Source organism: Ochotona curzoniae, unplaced genomic scaffold (assembly GCF_017591425.1).
Source record: "Ochotona curzoniae isolate NIBS_2020 unplaced genomic scaffold, NIBS_Ocur_1.0 contig_66, whole genome shotgun sequence".
Lineage (NCBI taxonomy): Eukaryota > Metazoa > Chordata > Mammalia > Lagomorpha > Ochotonidae > Ochotona > Ochotona curzoniae.
The window spans coordinates 13,033,885-13,048,563 of record NW_024466512.1 but is presented as its reverse complement, the minus strand read 5'-3'; the positions used below and the strand labels follow the sequence as shown (position 1 = coordinate 13,048,563).

At 48.2% G+C, this 14,679-nt stretch overlaps 1 protein-coding gene across 24 annotated transcripts in view; it reads left to right on the top strand.

The window, feature by feature from the left end:
• Positions 1-13,284, top strand: part of TCF7L2 (transcription factor 7 like 2) — a 181,405-nt gene extending 168,121 nt beyond the window's left edge. For 3 of the 24 annotated variants that reach the window (XM_040992082.1, XM_040992078.1, XM_040992077.1), the window contains 4 exons: positions 3,552-3,600; positions 4,179-4,229; positions 5,481-5,553; positions 11,080-11,821. In XM_040992082.1, coding sequence (XP_040848016.1) covers positions 3,552-3,600; positions 4,179-4,229; positions 5,481-5,553; positions 11,080-11,503 — 597 coding nt within the window. In that variant the 3' untranslated portion in view covers positions 11,504-11,821. Of the gene's footprint in view, positions 1-3,551; positions 3,601-4,178; positions 4,230-5,480; positions 5,835-6,270; positions 6,344-11,079 lie in introns of those variants that run through there. The other 21 variants (XM_040992085.1, XM_040992083.1, XM_040992080.1 and 18 more) reach the window with 10 other exon arrangements.
• The last annotated feature ends 1,395 nt before the right edge of the window (positions 13,285-14,679 follow it).

The following is a 14,679-nucleotide window of genomic DNA, read 5'->3' as shown; positions in this document are numbered from 1 at the left end:
ACTCAAGTCCTTGAGAGGGATGGCACACCTCTTGCTTTGCCCAAATTTTTAACAAGATGGCATTGGATTTTGTGAAGGGAGCCTGCCCATCCCCTCTTGCCTCAGTGTAAGCCCAGAGGTCGGTCAAGGGGCCTTCACGGACAGCCGTGCAGGGCACACATGGCACAGCTGCAGAGGATGCACACCATTTGTTCTGCACTCTATGAATGGTGCCCCCTGGAGTTGTGCGGGGTGAGAGCGCCACGAACACACAGGCCTGGCTTTGTGGGAGCCATAAAAGAAAGCCGTTTTGGCCCTGCCTAAAAGCCATTTAGACAGAGTGTCACCAGAGGCATCCTATAAAATCAAGGTCTGCAGGGCACCCGCAGTGTCTTTGGCTCCGTTTTCTGTCCCAAAGGTAACTTGGTGGCGTTGTAAAGGGACTCTTGGGACTTGAGCATATAGATGTGGTGGAAGTTTATCTGGTCTTAGAATGTTCCTTTCAGAAGAACCTGCTGCACCTGCGTATGAACACACGCTCCCTCCCTCCTTCCTTCTGTGTCCCAGAAAGCAGTCGGGGGTGGGAGGAGGAGGGCAAGAATCAGAGAATTGAGGCTTTTGTGGATTTGACTGTGGTGGAAACCTGTTAGTATTTCTTGTTATGCAACTCAACACAGGAGTTCAGATAATAACTGGTTGTTGTTAAGTCCAGATAGGGTTTTTGGAAAATTCCTCCTGAGTTGACTCCTGGCCTTTTTCACATTCTGCTCTTCTAGCCAAGTGGGAACAAAAGCAGAATTTAAGTAAAAACAGTCCCATTTGGGTCTTGAGCAACAGAGGCAGCCAGAGCTCCCATCCCCTGGTTCGCTCACCAGATGCTGTCATGGCTGGAGTTGGGCTAGAGCCAGCGGCTGCACACGCAGGTCTGCGGCTGCACACGCAGGTCTGCCATGTGAGTGGCAAAAATGAATTATTTGAGCCGTAATTGGCCTCCCAGGTCTGCATTAGCAGGAAGCTGAAGCTGGGAACTGGAGTTAGAGCTCAGTTCCAGGCGCACTAATACGGGACACCAATACGGGTTTTATAACCCACCAATCTAAAATACCTACTCCAAGGTCTCTTCTTTCTTTAGTTTCTGGTGGACAGGCAGTGGGGTGTCTACCTCCCTTAAGACTCACCCCCATCTTCACTAACTTGTGGGAACTATTCTTCCTCTCTTTTTTCTGCTACCACTTGTCTCTGTTCTCCAAGAGCTTTGTGTCTAAATAGTACTTTGTTCAGCCACCTGTGGCTTCCCATGGACAAGGGAGCCTCTGGGTGCCTTCCAAATAGATTGCAAGGACTAGAAAAGGGCAAGCAGTGTGTGCCCTTTTGGTGTGTGTAGCTGCCGACAGCCCTGGGTCCTGGGCGCGTTCTGCCCAGTTGAGCTTCCACTTGAGCTGTCTGAATCACCTGAGACTAGAAGGCCCTCATGCCTGCCCCGAGCCAGCCAGGCAGCACTTGGCTCCTGACATGGAGGAGCCACACACATGAAAACAAGGTGCTGCAGGCTCGTGAGACTCAGGCCTGATGACAAGGCACTGAAAGCTCCTTCAAGAGGCTGGTGTTGGAGTGTAGCAGGTTGTATCTCTGCTCATGAATGACCTAGGAAAGTAGCAGAAGATGACCCAAGTGCTTGGGCCCCTGCACCCACATGTGAGACCCTGAAGAAGCCCTAAGCTCCTAGCTTTGGCCTGGCACAGCCCCAGCTCTTGTGGCCATTAGGGGAGTGAGATGGCAGATGGAAGATTTGTCGCGCTCTCTCTCTCTCTCTCTCTTTCTCTCTCTTACCCCCTCCCTCCCTCCTGCCACTTCCCCCCCCCCTTTTGTGTACACACACTCTATCTGCACCTTCTTCCTGTAGCTCTGCCTTTGAAATAAATTTTTTAAAAATGCATTTAAACCAAAGAAATGACCTACCAAGGAGCATATCCAAACAGAAGCATGTGGACAAAGTTACTTTTCAGGTGTCCTAGGCCCCGGATGGAGCAAGGGCTCTGTGACATCCTCCTGCTGAGGGTTCCTATGGAGCCAGCCCATTCTCAAGTGTTGTAGCTACTAGGAACCTTTTGTGTTTGGTGCTGATCTTGGCTTGCTGTAAGACTCTTCAAGCGAAGGCCTGTACCTACAGAACCATATCAAGGCCAATAAATTTTTAATTTAAAAAAATGACAGCTTTAGGGACCTGTGCATCCTCTAATGAGGCACCTGGTCTGGAATCCTGACCTAGCTTCTGGTCCCAGCTTCCTGCTAAGGTGCACCTTGGGGAGCAGCTGTTGGTAGCTCGAGTACTTGGGTCCCAGCCACTCCCATAGGAGACACAGGTTGATTCCAGGTTTGTGACTCCTGTCTGGCCCAGCCCCAGCTGTTGTCAGCATCTGGGGAATGAATAGGGAGATGGAAGATCTCCTGTGTGCATCTCTGCTTTTCAAGCGAGGGGGGGTGGGGGACACAATTTAGTCAGAGGAGCAAGCATTCTGTGCTTGAGTTCTGTGCAGGATCAGGAAAGTTACCTAGCTTCCTGGGCCAGTTGAACAGTCTGTAAAATGGGAATAGTCATAGTTGACTAGATTGCAGGGTGGAGGAAAAGAGCCAGTCTGTGTAGCACACTCACAGGTGAGCCTTGTAGCGTGGACATGCTCCACAAATCACCATTGCTCCTAACACAGATGCCTCCCTCCTCCAGCTTTGGATGGTCAAGCCTCTGAGTTTTCTAACTTCACAGTGGTTAACAGAACCATGCAAATGTTCCATCACTCTCCATAAAATACCCCAAATACAACCTGACCCAATCAACACTGTTATAAAATGGTCTGTGTGCTTGATGGCACAGTTGCAGGTTGGTTAGGTGTGCCAAGCGTGTTGCAAGTAGGTTGGCTGTGAGGTTTGGCAGGTGCATCTCAGTGACATTTTGTCAGTGAGCCCTTGGTGGTTTTATGATGAGGTAGCCCACTGTCCGCATAGTAGCATCTGTGTAAGATGAGAGTGGAGGGGCCATCCCTACCCAGCAGATGTGCCAGGAACCCAGATGATTCCTAGCTCAACTCTACTGTCTTTGCCTTTTAAAAGCCAGGCCTGCACTAGAGCTCTGTGAAAAACCCACCCAAAGCTTTTGTTCTCTTCCTGTGGAAGAGGGACAGATGGCTAGTCGAGTGGCACAGGCTGAGTGGCTCTCCCTGCCGGGGGCCCATGGCTATGTGCACCTGTTTTCCGGGGCAGGCCCCCAGGCTGCTGCCAACGCTGTCTCCACTCCTCCCCGCCTGGTTCTTTCCAGCTCTCCCCCTTCCTTCCCATTTGTGTAAGTGGATGCCCTGGTCAGGTTTGAAAATGGCGGGAGATCTGTGAGTAGATGAGCCTTTCCTTGTTTATTGGCTTCACGCCATGAAGGTACCTGTTCATGTCCAGTTAGAGCCCAGCTCAAGCGCATGTGCATTGAAGGGTTAGAGGTCAGACAGACTGTGAGGGTGGATGTGGATGGACTCCCGCCCTGCTGCCTTTCTTGAAATAATTGCCTATTTTATCTGTTCACGTAGGGGAAGAAGAAGAAGAGGAAAAGGGACAAACAGCCGGGAGAGACGAATGGTAAGTGACTCAGGATGGAGGAAGGCACAGTGGGCTGAGGACCGCTCCCTGACCTTAGGCACCCATCTGGGGCAGGCAGGAGACATTCAAGGCCAGGACATTGTGTGGGAGCCCATCTTAGCCAGCCTTTTTTGTTTGTTTGTTTATGCATTTTAATTAATTGCTTCATGACTGCCCTTTTAAAGCTAGTAACATTCATTGTTGCATGAAAAGCACATTGTAATTCTAGTGGAATGTGTTTTTAAATAACTTCTGCAAAGCCTGTAACTGGAGAGCCAGCGGTAGGCATGCCTAGGCTGGGTTGATTCCGTCTGCTTGTTTTGAATGTGTCTGAGAAGGGGTGCGAAGGGGGCTCAGGGGTGCAGGAGGGGGTACGTGTGAGCGTTTGGTATTAACGGGCTGTTCCTGAATGTTCTGATGCATGCCTTTACAGTGGTAAATTGCACCCCATATTTAAATTAAGGAGGTTTGTCATTCTGTAGAGGAAATTAGAAATACTGCATAGGCAATCTCAGACCAGGCTTTGACAATCAAACAACCATTTTGAAGGCTTTGTATAATTTGTTCTTTTTTTTCAGAACACAGCGAATGTTTCCTAAATCCTTGCCTTTCACTTCCTCCGATTACAGGTGCTAATGTCATTTTGAGTCATTAAAATAGTTGATAAACTGTTTTTTAGTTTTTCTTGCCATGATAGTTTTATTAACATTAAACACGTATGACATTTAAACATTCTTTAAAATGACCATCTACACGGTTTTGTATGTTTCAGTAGAATTTTTTTTTCAGTTGCTTTGGTTGCTTTTTTTTTTTTAAGTTGTAACTTTCGTTTCGTTTATTTATTTATTTTTCCCATAAAAGTTGTTTAAGCAGTGATGACAGTGATTTAGAGTTGAACTAACTGTGCAAATTGAATATGCAGTATTTCTTTAAAAGAGACTGGTAAAAAAAAAAAAATCCACGCCAATGGAAGGAATTCAGTAATAAACCTCCTTAATCTAATGGCATTTTTTCATCGCTCCCACTAAGTTTTCTCACGCTAGCATGCATCCGCAGTATGATTATTTTTTCCTTTGCTTTTTGTTATTTTAGTTTTTTTTTCCCTTCCTTTTGCTTTTCTGCTCATAATTTGCAAATCCACTAGCATTGTACTGACTGTGCCTGCGTATCTGCTGCTGTGAACTCCCCACTAACAGCTCATCCACACAGCCGTGCTATCCTCATCTGTTCCTCTCTTAATATTAATGAAAAGGGATAATACAGAAAAGGTGAACAGTCCAAAAGCTGCAATATCCCAGTACCACAACCCTTTTCTTTCTTTATTTCTTTCTGTTTCATTTTGTTCTGTTTTTATTTGTGGTTTGGTTTTTTTTTTTTTTTCCTTTTTTAAAAACTATTGTAATCTGAGAAGAAAAGAGCATGTTACAAACTTAATTCCCTCCGCTTTATTTTCTTCTATACGAAAAAACAAATTGAGAGAGGGAGAAAAAAAAAAGGGGGAAAGCAAAATTAAATGATAAAAATTAATGACAAGTTCTTCAGGATTTTAACTTCCTTTTGTCAACTCAAATTGAATCTAGAGACAGTCCTTAAAGAAGGGATACTGCAGCTTTATTTGCAACAGCTAATTTCACAAGTTTAATAAGAATGTGATTTTTACCTTTTTTTTTAATTAAAGAAAGTTTTAAAAAAAGAACGTCAATATTTTGCAAATTAGTAACCAGGTCATTGATTTATTCCCTTTTTTATTTTTTTATTTTTTCTTATTTGTATCTTTCTCTCCCCCCCTCCCTCCCTCTCTCCTCCTCTCCTTTCTCTCTCTCTCTCTCTCCCTCTCCCTCTCTCCCACCTCTGCTCGCTTCTCTCTTGAACTCATTCAGACCTGAGCGCTCCTAAGAAATGCCGAGCGCGCTTTGGCCTTGATCAACAGAATAACTGGTGCGGCCCTTGCAGGTGTGTATAGCTCCCAGATGCGCTGTGCTGGTTTGCAGCTGGTCTCTGCCATCCCTTCCCCCTCTCTGGCCTGTTGCTTTGTAGCTCTGTGTGTGGATCTTAGGGGACACGAGGGAATGGGACACTGCCGAGCAGACGGGCTCTGTAAGGGACGTGCTTCTGCTCCCACTGCTGCTGCCAAAATGCCACTGTAAAACAGCATCGTCCGTGCCTCCCGGGGCAGTGCCAGCGAGCCCCCGCCAGCGCCCTCTCCCGGGGAATGTTGCCTGCCAACCCCCCACCCCTTCCTGGGACAGCCCGGGACGGTCCTCCTGGCCTAGGTAGAAGCAACTGACGTCACCTTCTTCCCTTCTCTACTCTTTCTGGTTTTTGGTTTGGTTTGTTTTTTTGTTTTTTAGGTTATTATGATTATGATTATGATTATTTTGGCTCTTTTTTTTTTTTTTTGGTTTTGTTGTTTTGGTTTTCATTGTTGATGTTTGGTTTCTGATTGTTGTTTTCTTGTGTGCGTGTTTTCTCGTTTTATTTTGTTCTGTTTTGTTTTGCGTTTGACTCCTAGCAGCCCTCCCCTTTCACGTGCTCGGTGAGGGGATGGTTACCGTGTAGTGCCGAGGAGATGTAGAAGAGAAGTCAGCCGTAGCTGAGAGTTCACGTCCAACTGAGCTCGCACAACCCACCATTGTGTTGTATTTTTTTGTGTTTACCTTATGCTAACAGATGCAAATACTCCAAAGAAGTGTCGGGCACTGTTCGGGCTTGACAGACAGACTTTATGGTGCAAGCCGTGCAGGTATACTTCCACTGCGAGGCCTCTGGGAAAATCAGCCTTCTGTCCTTCCGTTGCCTTAGCGTGTGACCATTCGATTTGACCTTGCTCCCGTCTGCTTCCCTCACTGGCATCAATGACTAATGATCCTAACTCTTAAAGATTCCCTCGCTGATTTTATGCCATGTCCTTCCCTCTGGCCCCAGCTTTCGCTTCTCTCTCTCCCCTGCAGTTACACCCCCAGCTCCCCCCAATCTTTGGAATAATGTACCCCTGGTGGTGGGACTGAGATTATGGCCTTAGATAGAGGACAGGCGCTGGCCCCTGTCCCGTGAGCAGCTCGGTGGCCCACAGCCTGAGCGTAGAGGACCACCCTTGCCCAGGGGCTGAGTGAGCAAGTGCAAGGTTGGCAGCGACAGCATTCCCCTGCACATGGACTCATGTCACTCGGAGAAGTGCTCTGGGGCAGGCTTTATTTATTTATTTTTTTTCTTCCCTCCTCCTCCTCCTCTTTAGATTTGCATCATGTTTAAAAACCACACACGTCTCTATTCAGAGGAGCTTGGTTAGCCAACCTTGTTTTACAGTGCTGAAAAAGAAGCGTGGCATTGAATGGCATGCACCAGCTTTGAAGGGCTGCAAGCAGTCACCCATTGCATATTGCTAGGCCTGCAGCACTAGAAACCCACACACATATATACTCACATACACACGCACACATGCATCTGTGTATGTGTGTGCGTGCGTTTGTGTGTATGTGGAGCATGGGTTCCACATCCAATCAGAACACTCAGAAGCGTCCCATATAAGCAGCTATGTTCCACCATAGGTTTCCTTCCACTCTGGGAAGGTGTCAATACTGCCTTCCTGGTGGAGGGAATCCCCTTAGTAATCCCATTCCATTTCCTCTCCTTTAATGACCACCTTTGGTTAAATTTTGTTGTTTCTTTGTTCTGATACAAGCAGTCTTTGAATTTGGAATATTATGATGGTAGGTATCTCAACTCCCCCAGACACGCTTCCCTGTTTGTAATGCTTCCCTTGTCACGTGTCCCTCTCCTCCATGCCTTTGCCATGTGCTCCGTGTCTAGACGTTAGATCAGATGTTCATCCCATCATGTGCATGCCCCCGAGTCTCCTGTGTCTCCGCCCTCCCTCTCAGATGCTAGCTCGAGGGATTGGTGACATGCCCTGCCTTCACCACGCCAGAGCCTTAGGACAGACAGGGCTCTAGGGTCCTTTTGGAGCGGGACCACTACAGGCGGGCCCCCTGCCTGTGGAGTGAGGGACCCAAGGTCTTCGGTGGACGCGAAGAGCAGGAAGGAACGTCCTGGTCCCTGTGTGAGATGGCAGAGTTCCCAAGGATGTGTGACAGATGTCTTCAAGTGCAGTCATCCCCTGCCCTCCTCCACCGAGAGCCTTCTCTGGATAGTGGAAGGGAATTTTGTGACCAAGTTGATGAAGGCCATTCAGGGGGTTCCTTAGTACGAGCCAGACTGCTCTGTTTCTGCAGGCAGTGGCTTTGTTGGCATTTTCTATGTGCGCTGTGGTGCCCGGTCCTGACTCCCGCAGTTGGGTAGCTCACCACAGGGACCACTCGCGGGAGAGGACTTTTCCCCCTGTCCAGGTGCCCACCAGTTCCCTGAGAGGCTGGCTGAGGCACCCTGGTGGGTTGGTTCTGCTCGTGCTAGTGAGAACTGCTCCATGACTCCAGTTTGTTCTGGGAGTAAATGCTGCAAGTCACGTGGCTTCCTTCCCACCCCGCCCCCTTTTCTGGAAGTTATTGCTGACATTGACCGGAAAAAGTGTCCCACGGGTGTGATGGAGTCTTGCTCTAGAACCAGAATCTTCTTGATATTTAAGGAGGGGAGCTTGGGGGGAAGGTTGCCAAGCCCACGCCTTTATAGCCTCTTTGTGTTTGGGGAAATAGTTACCTCCATGCAGCTTGGTGGAGGGAGCTGACTTCCGGCAGCCTTATCAATGCCATAAGAATCCACAGGGGCTCCCCAATTTGCTTTCCAGCCACAGCACCCTAAGAGTGTTCCGTTGATCATGTTCTCCCCCATAGGTTTTCATATTGTCAAGGTGCTAGAATATGCATTTCCACTGGCCTTTAAAGGCACAGGTCCAAAATGGACAAGGGAGTTCAGAAGAAACCTGTGGCAGCTAAGAATGCAATTCTGACTAATTGCTCCCCTGCCCAGGAGGAGTCCAGTGACAAGGTGGTGACACAAGGCAGAGTTTTGTACCAGAAGTTACCTGTCCCTTCCCCCCTCGACCTTTGCCCCGGCCACGACTGGCTTCATGCTAAAATCAATAAGATAAAATGTGCTTTTGAAAAATAAAGAAAGCAGGCAAGGTGCAAGCCTAGGCATTTTCTGACTTGTCAGAAACCTATGTTCCAACTGCCTGTCACCCATAGGCTGGGAGGTGCTGGGTTCTGTCTTCAGTCTCTGTCCCTGGTACAACATGCCCCCTAGCTCAGGAGATGCTCCTGGCCAGTCGGGGCTCCTGGCTCACCACCCGGGGTGCCATTGGTGCTGCATTGCAGGACATTGAAGCCAGACTCTGTTCGGAGCCCACCAAGCTATTTTCCCGCCTTTCTTTGCTCTGCGCTCACATAGCATGAGACGTGCTGCTTGGTGTTGTCTCCCCCTTGTCTCCCCACGTGTGTTCCCCTCCCCCATCTCTTTTCTCCCTTTCCTGTCCTCTCTCTTCTCACCCATTGCTTTCTTGGTTGTGCATACACCCTCCCCCATCCCTGCCCCATCATTACAATGCATGGATATCCTAGTTTTTGGAGCATGTTTTGATCTGCAGGCTAAGGTGGTTTAAAACTCTTGAGAGCCATCATTATTTATCTTGGTTTCTGGGGTAGGAGCAGAAGGCTTGGTCTTCTTTAATCTGTCCCAAGCACAGAAAGGACTGCTGCCACATTTGAGGGCAAGAAGAGGCTGCCCCCTGCTCCCTTGAGTTCCTTCTGAACCGGGGGGCCACAGGTCCCCTTGAGGCCTTCACCCCAATAGGTCTTAGCCTCTGGAAGGCAGAGAGGACCAAGCATGTTCCCTTCCCCCTCTTCCTTCCCCTGCTATCCCCTCCTGCCATCTTGCCCAGTCCATGCCCCGGGCACCAGGGCAGTCACAGGAGAGAGAAGGAGAACTCTATACACCCCCTTCCTTTCCAAGTGCAGCCATCAGGTGACTGCAGGGAGCCTTCCCGGAGGCAGTGTCTCTGTCTTCTCCAGGGGTCGGAAGCTGGCCAGCTCTGACTCACCTGTTCTCAGACGGGCACGCTGCCAGCCGTGGCTCAGACAGTGTCCTCAGGGTCCTTTGACGGGCAATTTCCCTGGATCTGCATGATTTTTATGGCATTAATGGGGTCGATCTTAGGATCACCTTTCCTACCAAAGGCAACCCCATCAGACCGGGAGTGATGGCAGGAGAGGCTCTGAGGTCCCACACTCAATTGCTTGAGTGGATTTTCCCTGACTTTGTCCTTTCCCGATCGGCAAGGGAGGCTCTGAAACCCTCGTTCATGTTTCTTACATAAATGGGTGGTGCACGATGGCAGATTCTGCGTATATGGAATAAAATGAGTCTTGGTGGTTCCAGCAGCACTCACGGCAACCCCAAACCAGGGAGGCCCCTGAGAGATTCTCTGGTGTTTCTTCTTTGTCCCTTCCCTTTGAGAGTCAGCCTCAGCATAGTAACAAGGGCAGGGTGCCCCCATCAACCCATTCCCGTGTCTCCCCTCCCAAACCCTCTCACCTGTGGGGCACGGGAGGGCAAGCCCCCAATATCCTTCCTCCCCATCCCCCCCCCAAAAAAAGCCAAAACCAAAACTTGAGTTTGGATCTGAATTTAATCCACATCCTGCAGGCCATACAACCAGTTATTCTCGTTCCTTTGGATCATTTTTCTGTTTTTTTCTTATTCTTCCCCCTCCCCCACCTTTGTTTATCCTCTTCTACCTGTTTTTGGTGGTTTTACTTTTCTTTTTTGGTTTTCTTTTGGTTTCTGTTTTTTGAGTTCATTTTTGTTTTAGTTTCGTTTCCCCTCCTCCTCCCTTCTCCCCCGCCCCGATTCTGATCTCTTGATTTGGTGCGGTTCTGAACAGACAAGCCCGCAAGCTCTCTGGGCGCCAGCAGGCTCACGGTGGTGGTGGTGGTGGTGGTGGTGGTGGTGGTGGTTAAAACCTTTAAGCCTCTCGCTCTCACTGCCTTCAGCTGTGTGGGCTTCACAACCAGCAATTTTGAGAGTTTCCTATTGATAAAGAGGTGGCTGGGGAAGGAGCTCTTTCTCTTTGAAACACACGCAAATCATTGGGATGGAGTGGGGAGGGGAAAGGCAGCGTGATGGGAGAATTGGAGGAGGGGGAATGTGTCTAGGCCAGAAGAGGAACCAAGAAACTTCTCAGTTCATCTCTGTTGGGACTTGACATTTTCTGGCAAACTGGTGGCACCTGTCTGCAGGTGACACCCTTTCGTCTGCCAACTTAACACCTGGGCAGGGGTGGGGCCGGGGACGAGGTCATAGAGGAGAATGTCTGGGGAGCAGCTAGAGAGTTTGAATTCTTTCATATTTTGTTTGCCAGAACAGGCTGCTCAGATGGGCAACGCCACTTTAAATTGTTCCAGACCACTGGGCATGCCGCGATGTGGGGCATCTGTAAGGGACTTGAACTTGACCTAGAGTTGTAGATAACTCTGCCTTCGCATCTCTGCCCTGTATTCACAGAGAACTCTCTCCCCCTGTTTCTAGGAGAAAAAAAAAGTGCGTTCGCTACATACAAGGTGAAGGCAGCTGCCTCAGCCCCCCCTCTTCAGATGGAAGCCTACTAGACTCGCCACCCCCATCCCCGCACCTGCTAGGCTCCCCTCCCCGAGACGCCAAGTCACAGACTGAACAGACTCAGCCGCTCTCGCTGTCCCTGAAGCCTGACCCCCTGGCCCACCTGGCGATGATGCCTCCGCCGCCCGCGCTCCTGCTGGCCGAGGCCGCCCATGGCAAGGCCTCCGCCCTCTGTCCCAACGGGGCTCTGGACCTGCCACCTGCCGCCCTGCAGCCGCCCATTGTCCCCTCGTCATCGCTCGCACAGCCGTCAACATCTTCCTTACATTCCCACAGCTCGTTGGCCGGGACCCAGCCCCAGCCTCTCTCCCTTGTCACCAAGTCGTTAGAGTAACTTTGAGCTTCTTTGTCGCGTGCTTCCAATGGTTTTGCTTCCCCTCCCCCCTACTCGACAGGTTTCGTTTTGTACTTTTGATTTTGTGCCACGTGGCTACATGAGTTGATGTTTATCGAGTTCATTGGTCAATATTTGACCCATTCTTATTTCAATTTCTCCTTTTAAATATGTAGATGAGAGAAGAACCTCATAATTCTACCAAAATTTTTATCAACAGCTGTTGAAAGTCTTTGTAGCGTTTAAAATATATATATATAAATATATATATACATAACTGTTATGTAGTTTGGGTAGCTTAGTTTTAAAAGACTGATTGAAAAAAATGAAAAGGAAAAAAAAAAGAGGAAGCGATTGAAGCAGCCCTCCAGAAGGAGTTGGTTCTGTATTATTTGTAGTAAATATGAGCTTGCGAACCAATCATTTTACATCTGGTTTTTACACCACAAGCGCACGACTGCAGTGCCATTACCTTATTTTGTTTTTCCTTCCCGCCCCCCATGTGAAACAACTTTTATTGTGATGTTCCTTGTTATTGTTTAAATGTACAGAAACAAAAGGCTAAAATGTGTTCATGTACCTTGCTCCAGGTGTCATTCTTTTGGGGGTGGGGAGAGGCCACTCAACAGTGAATGAGTCACCAACGCTGTCGGACCAGTAGTATTTATTGCTTTAGAAATTGCTTGTTGTACCTGTATGTCGTCCCTTTTTAAATATGTTTTCCTTTTTCTTGAAACTGTATAAAGTCCCCCCTCCCCTTAGCATAAGCATCTTATATATAACACTTCATTTGTACAAGGTTTTTAAGTTTATATATAAAATGTGTATATATATTTTTTTCGTTTCTCTTTTGGAGCTTTTGGTTTTTTGTTTGGGGGTTTGTTTGTGTGTGGTTTGTTTTTGTTTTGGTTTTGATTTTGGTTTCCTGTTTTGCTGTATGACACCCCGATGCCGCCAGTGGACATCAATAGCTGCATTAAAGGATCAGTAGCATTAACGAGAGTTGCTTTCCACAAGCCATTCTGTCAAACAAGACTTGAAAAATGTAGCGGAGGGAATTTTAGCGACGCTGTCTGAGCAACTGTGGGAACTGCCCCATGTCCCCCCTCAAACTGCCAGTCAGATGTCCTGGGCCCTTAGGACGTGGACTGACTGTGTGCAAAACTTCATGTGCCAAAATTCTCAGTGACTTTAGCTTTCTCCCTCTTTTTGATGCTGTAATTTTCGTTCATCATGTTTTTGCTGTGACGTTACATAGGTAGATTTGTATGTAGTTTTAATGTCACCTATAACAAAAATGTGTTTGGTAGCAGATTGTCCAGAAAGCATTTTAAATGAAGAGGTGTAAACCCTTAAGGGCCAAAATGCTGTATATTAGATTACTCTTAAAGGAAAAATCAGCTGCCACTTCTATGTACGCATATTACATACAAGTAGGTAGCGAACTTTAAAAATAAAAAAAAAAAACCTAGGCATGTTGATGTTGCAAAATGCTGTATAAAGCCGAGACCTGTTCCTTCCGTGCCATTGTAGTTGACATGAAGCGATTGTAAAACTGTCTCCGATTTTCTCTGGTTTATTAAAAATGCTAACTATAACATTTTTTGTGAATACTTTGAATGTTTCCTAACAGTTGTGATGTTACTGTTCCGTTTTATGCTCTTATTCCAAGTTCATTTTTAATGGTTTGGAAGCCATTTTTGTAATGAATAAATGTTCATGCTGTACAGTATCTGTAGCATGCCGTTCTGGATTAATAAAAGCAACTTAGTGCGTGCAGATAAAGGCTGGTCCCTTGTTTCTCTGCTTTGCATCTTGTGTCTGGGGCAACTGGAGCTGCTCGTCGAGAGACCCATTCCCCGTGTGGAACATGCGACTGTGTGGTAAGCGGACGGGGGCGTGCTGGACATTAGAGCACACCAGAGAGGAAGGTGCTTGTCGCTTGGTGAACTTTGTGTTCTGGGTTGCACGGTGTGTGGCATTTGTAGTGAAGAGTGCCAGCGCAAAAGGGTGTCTTTCTCCGTGGTATGAGGGAAATTGAGAAGGTGGCCTAGTGGCTAAAGTCCTCGCCTTGAACATTCCAGGATCCCATATGGGTGCCGTTTCTAATCCCGGCAGCTCCACTTCCCATCCCTGCTTGTGGCCTGGGAAAGCAGTCGAGGATGGACGGCCCAAAGCCTTGGGACCCTGCACCTGCGTGGGAGACCTGGAGGAAGTTCCTGGCTCCTGGCTTCGGATTAGCACAGCACCAGCTGTTACAGTCACTTGGGGAGTGAATTATTGGAGGGAAGATCTTCCTCTGTCTCTCCTCCTCTCTGTATATCTGACTTTGCAATAAAAAATAATAAATCTTAAAAAAAAATAAGATACTATGCAAAGACCAGCTGATTTTCAAACCCATGCAGATGTTTCCTGTACTAGACATTCCAGACGTACCCTCGTGGTCCGCTGTGCCATCACCAGAGGTTGCCGTAGATTGAGCCGTAAGGGCTGCGTTCTCGTCATGACAGAGGACTTAACCCTGGTGAGTGAGATCTGGATGGGAAGCTGCGCTATCCTGTAGGAGTTGCACAAGGGTATCTGATGGAAGCCCCCTCTAGAGCAGGGAGCAGCGGCACTTTAGGAATGCGGGTCGAGGCATGTGGGAAGGTGTCTTGTCACAGGTGGGCCCATGGTCATCTGGGAGTGGTGCACGCTCACGCTGAGACGTGGTCCTAATAGGCCCTCTGCACGTCTCGGCTGGATTTTTCTTTCTCTTGCGGATGCCAAGTAGATGTGCAGGTGAATCTTTGTATCCAGAGCACCTGTAGCGAGTTCAGTGGGCACAGGAGCTGGTCTTGTTGCTGCCATTTAAGGTCACCACGGTGTGGTGTGGCACTGAGGACTTTGAAGCACCTTGCCTCAGGGCTTGCCTGAGCTTTGTTTGGTTTCCTTTGTACTTCCAAGGAGGAGTGTTTGTGGGTGTTCATCTCCATTTTATTTTGCATCCTGGGCCCAGAGTGACTTTTGTAAGCCCAAATGAGAGCGATGTGTCAGGCTGGCGATATGTGTGTATTTTTTCATTCAATCCCAACTCTGTCCCTGCCCTTCTCCCCGCACCCCAACCATCCGCTATAGTGTCTGAGGATGGATTTAGAAAGTTGCAGTTGATGTTGGCTTGTCCAAAGCCACACACT